This window comes from Bidens hawaiensis, unplaced genomic scaffold (assembly GCF_021521415.1).
Source record: "Bidens hawaiensis isolate Kalapana, Puna unplaced genomic scaffold, B.hawaiensis_p1.1 tig00006521_1, whole genome shotgun sequence".
Taxonomy (NCBI): Eukaryota; Viridiplantae; Streptophyta; class Magnoliopsida; order Asterales; family Asteraceae; genus Bidens; species Bidens hawaiensis.
The window spans coordinates 201,162-207,418 of record NW_027491438.1 but is presented as its reverse complement, the minus strand read 5'-3'; the positions used below and the strand labels follow the sequence as shown (position 1 = coordinate 207,418).

Here is a 6,257-nt window from a genome sequence, read left to right as displayed (position 1 = left end):
CAAATTGTTGATAGAGAAAGAGATAAGAAAACCATGTTGACTTCATTTTTTGAGATAAACAGAGTGGATGAAATGTCAAGGCGGTATTTGTATAAAGATTTTCCAAAGCACTTCACATGAATGGAGGCTCACATCATTGGAATCATCGTAAACAAAGGCCACAAAGAGGTCGTATTGTTTCTGCTAATCCAGCTGAAGGAGAAAGGTACTTCTTATGCCTACTTTGGTCAAATATCAAAGGTCCCACTTCTTTTGAAGATCTTCTCACACTTAATGGTGTAAAGTACCCCGACATTTCGAAGAGCGGCCCATGAGATAGGGTTAATAGAGAACGATGATAGTTTATCGCGATGTCTCACAGAAGCCTCTCTATTTCAGTTTCCAAAGGCTCTTAGAGGGTTATTCTCAACAATATTGGTTTTTTGTAACCTGGAGATGTTCGCAAGTTATGGAATGATCACTTTGACACAATGTCTGAAGATTATAGGTTACATTGTCAAAATATCCATAGAGTTCAAGATATGGTTGTTACTGAGATCAGGGGATATCTACAGTCTATGGGTAAAATTATAAAAGAATTCAATCTCCCAAAAATTACATATGATGTTAACCTACAATATGCATTGCATCGTGAGGTACAAGAGGAGTACAGGATAGTTGTGGAACCTGAACACTTATCTGCTAGAGATTCACTTAATTACGATGAAAAAATTGTGTATGATGAGATCATGATGCATGTGGACAGTGATCGTCCAGGTTGGTTCTTTATAGATGGTCCAGGTGGAACGGGTAAAAAATTTGTGTACAAGGCCTTGCTTGCTTAAGTTCGTTCACGTGGTCTTATTGCTCTTGCAACAGCTTCATCAGGTGCTGTAGCTAGTAATATGCCAGGAGGGAGAACGGCTCACTCTAGGTTCAAGATTCCCATTAATCTCAATAATAATTCGACGTGCAAGATCAAACATCAAAGTGGGACCTCCGAACTAATTAGGTCAGCCAAACTAATAATATGGGATGAAGCATCGATGGCAAAACGATAGGCAATAGAGGCAGTCGATCGCACATTGCAAGACATCATTGGTGTTAGACTCCCATTTGGTGGAAAGATAATGGTTATTTGAGGTGATTTCAGACAGGTGTTGCCAGTTATTAAACGCCGAACTCGAGCATAGACTTTAGACTCAAGTTTTCGAATGTCGCCTCTGTGGCGCGTCACTAAAAAGATGTGGTTGACCATAAATATGAGAGCATTAAATGATTCGTGGTTTTCGAACTTCCTTTTAAGAGTCGGTGATGGAACTGAAGAATCGATCGACGACAACTTTATCCGCATCCCTGATGACATGACAATTCCTTTCACTAGCAAAGAAAATTCTATAAAGGAGTGTTTTGGTCAAAAATCGGTCTAAGGATCAAGTAACCAAATTCGTACGTGAGGATTGATGCTTGTATGACAAATATGATCAAAGTGACTATATCAAAAGATGAACACCGAGATTTATACGAGGAAAAGCCCTTGGTAACTAGTATCCCACCGGCATAAAAACCTCGGGTAGTGAAAACTATCACTACCGATTATATTAAACTTAAAAAGATTACAAGAGGTGGATTTAGAGTTGATCATGAGTACAAAGTGTTTGCTAATATGATTCTAAGTATGCTGTGTGTTGTGTGTTGTGATCAGCTATAATTCAATATATATAGTTACAAGAAGGATAATTGAATAATAACTAGCCATAAAGAGCATTAATTGTCCTGGAGAGAATCTTGGAACGGTTAGTCATTGCTATAAATAAGTTGTAACTCCTCCAACGTCTATAATCTTCACTGCTTTGACCAAGTCTTTAACTGTTGAGGATCCTTTATCCATAAAGGATCTTTATTCCTGGAAACAATCACCAAGAATAGCTTATCCACAAGGATCAAGAATCACGGCCCCAATAATTGCCCCCAGACATGATAGGTGTGAATGGATAACAACTGTCATGTTTATCCCAAGATTTTGAATCGAAATCGTTGGAGAGAAAATGATGTGACCATTGCCTGCTGACTCATTATTATCCCTAGGTTATAGCATTGAGGTGTCTTATAACCATTCTTCATTCCAGATTAAAAACACTATTCCGGCGATAGGTGGGGATCAAGGATGCTGGTGATGGTGATGGTCGCGTGGTGAAGGAATGAGCGGGGAAATGGGCGATGATGGATTTGAAGACAAGGCCGGAGCCCATTTTTTATGATGTTTTAATGGTTTTTGTTGGTGGTTTATGTTAGAACAATAGTAGTAGTAATTCTCAGGATTGATGATCCTAAAGACAATTATCAAAGGTGGTTAGGGTGGAGGGATCCCTGGCTCTTTGTCTTAAACGCCTTTGTCTTTTTAATTTCTGCATAGACATATGATAATCTTGTAAAGGCTTGACCCGGGTGGATGGTCTACCTGTTGCTGGAGAAGCCCGGGTCAACTTTTGGTTTGCTACTTGATAATATAACTCTTTTGGTTTCCGTTTTATCTTTTGTTGCTTACCTGTTAAAATAAGTAACCAAAAGGGAACAGAATAATTAGAAAAGTTGGATCTAAATCCAACCATCTCGGGGACCAGCCCAAAGAAACGTGGGGACAAGCCCAAAGAAACATGGGGACAAGTCCGATTAAACTTAGGAGAGAGTTGGCCAACCCGTTTTTTCCACTTGAGAGCCCTATTGCTTGGCATTTCTGCAACTTGAGATACTTGACGAAACAAAATTTTAACATAATGTATATAAATATAGACATAAAATAAAATTTTTACCAGATACCGGATTGAAGTAACTGACTAGGATCCAGGATCCTGATCAACAAATATATTTTTTCAGATGAATTGCATTCCAAGCCCTTGGGAGCTTGTCACCCTCCATATTCATCAAACGATATGCCCCCTTTCCAGCTTCGGATAATCAAGGCCCTTCCCATTTGGGTGCTAACTTGCCATCAGCAGGATTAGTTGTATTTTGAAAATCCTTTCAAAGAACTAAATCCCTAACTTGAAACCTTCAGATTCTGATATTTTTGTTGTATGCACAGGCTATCTTCTGTTGGTAGGATGTCATCCTGAATCTTGCCTGATCTCTAAGTTCTCCTATGGTATCTAGGTCTTCGACAAGATTCTCCTCATTCATATGAAGATTGCGGATGCTTGTTCTGGCTGTTGGATACACCATTTCGGTGGGGATCACTGCTTCAGCTCCAAAGACTAATGAGAATGATGTTTTTCCTGTGGCATTCTTTTGAGTTGTCCTATCTGCCCAAAGCATGTAGGGTAGTTTCTCAGCCCATTTGCCTTTCTTTATTCCAAGCTTCTTCTTCAAGTTGTTTCTGATGATTTTGTTGCTTGATTCTGCTTGGCCATTTGCTTGTGGATGGAATGGCGTTGAAGTGATCATCTTAATTCCCCAGTTGTCACAAAATTTAGTAGTTCTTTTCCCAATAAATTGGGAACCATTATCACAAATAATTTTAGAAGGGATACCAAATCTAGTAATAATATCACGCTTAATAAATGATATAACTTCCTTTTCCCTAACTTGAGGAAATGACTCAGCTTCAATTCATTTAGAGAAATAATCCGTCATAGCTAACATAAAGACTTTTCCCCTGGAGCTGTAGGGAGTTTGCCCACTATGTCCATTCCCTATTTCATGAATGGCCATGAGGAGACAATGGAGTATAAGGGTTCTGCCGGCTGATGTAGGATGTTGCCATGCCTCTGACAAGCATCGCACTTCCTTGAGTATTCCATAGCATCTTTCTTCATAGTAGGCCAGAAGTATCCAGTCCTTAGGATGCTGGAGAATAATGCTCTGCCACCTGTATGATTGCCACAATCTCCTTCATGGAAATCCTTTAGTACTTCCTGGATCTCGGATTCTTGTATGCATTTTAAGTATGGACCTGTAAGGAATTTCTTGTATAGCATATCATGTATAATAGTATATTGTGATACCTTGGCTTTGAAAGCCCTGGGATTTTCGCCTTCCGGGATTTTTCCCTTTTGGATGTACGCCATTATTGGAAGGATCCAAGATGAATGATCCTGAGGATGATTCTTAGGATTTATGAGCATCTTCCCTTCTACTTCCAATGTCTTGTACTCCTCGATAGCCGGAGATAAGACATGAATAATGGGAATTTTTGTATTATCAGGAAGCTTCAAGGCTGAAGCTAGGTTTGCTAAGGCATCAGCCCCGGGCATTTTCTTCTTTCGGTACCTGTGTAATATTGAAATAATCGAAGGATCCTGCAAGATCCTTAACTATATCTAAATATTTAACTAACTTTTCACCTTTGACTGCATATGAGCCATTAAAATGATTTGCAATTAATAATGAATCTACAAATATTTGAAGATACCTGATTCTCATACCTTTGACTAGTTGTATACCTACAATGAGTGCCTCGTATTCTGCTTCATTGTTAGTGGCATGGAATTCACAAGCTATTGAGTAGGGTAGTATGTCCCCTTGTGGCGATTTTAGTAGTATTACCAATCCCGTTCCTTTAAAGTTTGAGGATCCATCAGTGAAGAGTGTCCAAGGATCCTCGGTTTCTTCAATCTGTTGAACTTCAAGATTGGCTTGAAGTTCAATGTCACTACTAAAATCAGCCACAAACTCTGCTAGGGCCTGTGACTTGATTGCATTTCTAGGCTCATATTGAATATCATAAGCACTCAGTTTTACAGCCCACTTAGCCATACTACCTGACATTTCTGGTTTTCTAAGGACATTCTTAATAGGATAGTTAGTTTTTACAATGATAGTATGAGTTTCAAAATAATGTCTTAACTTAGTTGAAGCCATAATTAGAGCGAGAATAAGTTTTTCTAGGTGATAATAACTGGATTCTGCATCAAGTATACTTTTACTTACATAGTAAATTGGATGTTGGTTACCTTCATGATCCTTTACTAGGACTGCGCTTAAAGCGGTGAGAGAGATGACTAGGTAGAGGATCAAGGTTTCTCCATCCACAGGCCTCATCAGAGCGGGGGCCGAGGATAAATAGTCCTTTAAAGCGATGAAGGCAGCCTCGTGTTTCTCCGTCCACTCGAATCTCTTGTTTTTCCTCAGGATGTCATAGAAATTTTTACATTTCTCTGAGGACTTTGATATGAACCTGTTCAATGCTGCCACCCTTCCTGTTAACGTTTGCACCTCTTTGATGTTCGTTGGGGACTCGAGATTTAAGATTGCCTAAATCTGCTCTGGACTTGCTTCTATCCCCCTTTTGGTTACCAGATATCCAAGGAATTTTCCTGCCTTAACACCAAATACACACTTAGCAGGATTTAGCTTCATGTTATATTTGTCAAGGATGTCAAATGCTACTTCCAGATCCTTGAGGTGATCTTCCGCCTACTTTGATTTCACCACCATGTCATCGATACGGAATTCCATGGTGTCTCCTAATTGATCCTTGAACATCATATTAACCAGTCTTTGATACGTTGCACCTGCATTCCTAAGACCAAAAGGCATAGCAATATAACAATATATGCCCATAGGGGTTATAAATGCTGTGTCCTCTTGATCAGATGGTTCTATCTAGATTTGTTGAAATCCTGATGACGCATCCATAAAGGTCAACATTTCATGCCCTGCAGTAGCATCCACCATAGAGTCAATGTGGGGAAGAGGGAAAGGATCCTTAGGACATGCCTTATTCAAATCGGTAAAATCGACACATATCCTCCACTTTCCGTTTTTCTTTTGAACTACAACCACATTGGCTAACCATTTTGGATATTTTACTTCCCTAATCATACCTGCCTTTAGTAGTTTCTGCACCTGTTCTTGGATGATCGCATTTCTTTCCGGAGAAAATTTCCTTCTTTTTTGATGAATAGGCCTGAAAGAAGGATACTAGATCCTTCTCAATGGATTCTTTTATCTCAACTCCGATTAGTACTTTGCTGTCAGGATCTGTAAGACCCCGAACCCTGGGAATCCTACAGTTGTTAATCACATCCACAATTTCAAAAATTTAAATCCAAACAATTCGTTTTATTTAAAACAAATTCAGAGTAAATAACATCGGAAAACGTTTAAGTATTAAAAATCCCAAACTCGGGTACAAGTGCCCAAAATCAAATGTAAATAAAATATCTGTCTTATTTGAAATCCTCGACCAGAAATGCCTTCAACCGTCCAAGTAGTCTCCAGCACATCCAAGCGACAACCTCCAATCCTTAACCTGAAAGTCAATCTAACATACACAC

The 6,257-nt window shown here is 39.2% G+C and overlaps 1 protein-coding gene across 1 annotated transcript; it reads left to right on the top strand.

Moving 5' to 3' along the window:
• The first annotated feature begins 470 nt into the window (after nt 1-470).
• Nucleotides 471-1,040, top strand: LOC143632733 (uncharacterized). Its single transcript, XM_077101167.1, has 2 exons — nt 471-756; nt 859-1,040. The coding sequence occupies exons 1-2, from the start codon at nt 471-473 to the stop codon at nt 1,038-1,040; spliced, it is 468 nt and encodes a 155-aa protein (XP_076957282.1).
• Nucleotides 1,041-6,257: the final 5,217 nt, after the last annotated feature.

Excerpts from the sequence above, each read along its gene's own strand:
- LOC143632733 (XM_077101167.1), top strand. The coding sequence starts at position 471 with ATGTCTGAAGATTATAGGTTACATTGTCAAAATATCCATAGAGTTCAA. Across the intron at positions 757-858 it reads TGTGGACAGTGATCGTCCAG|CTTCATCAGGTGCTGTAGCT; the intron begins GTTGGTTCTTTA and ends CTCTTGCAACAG.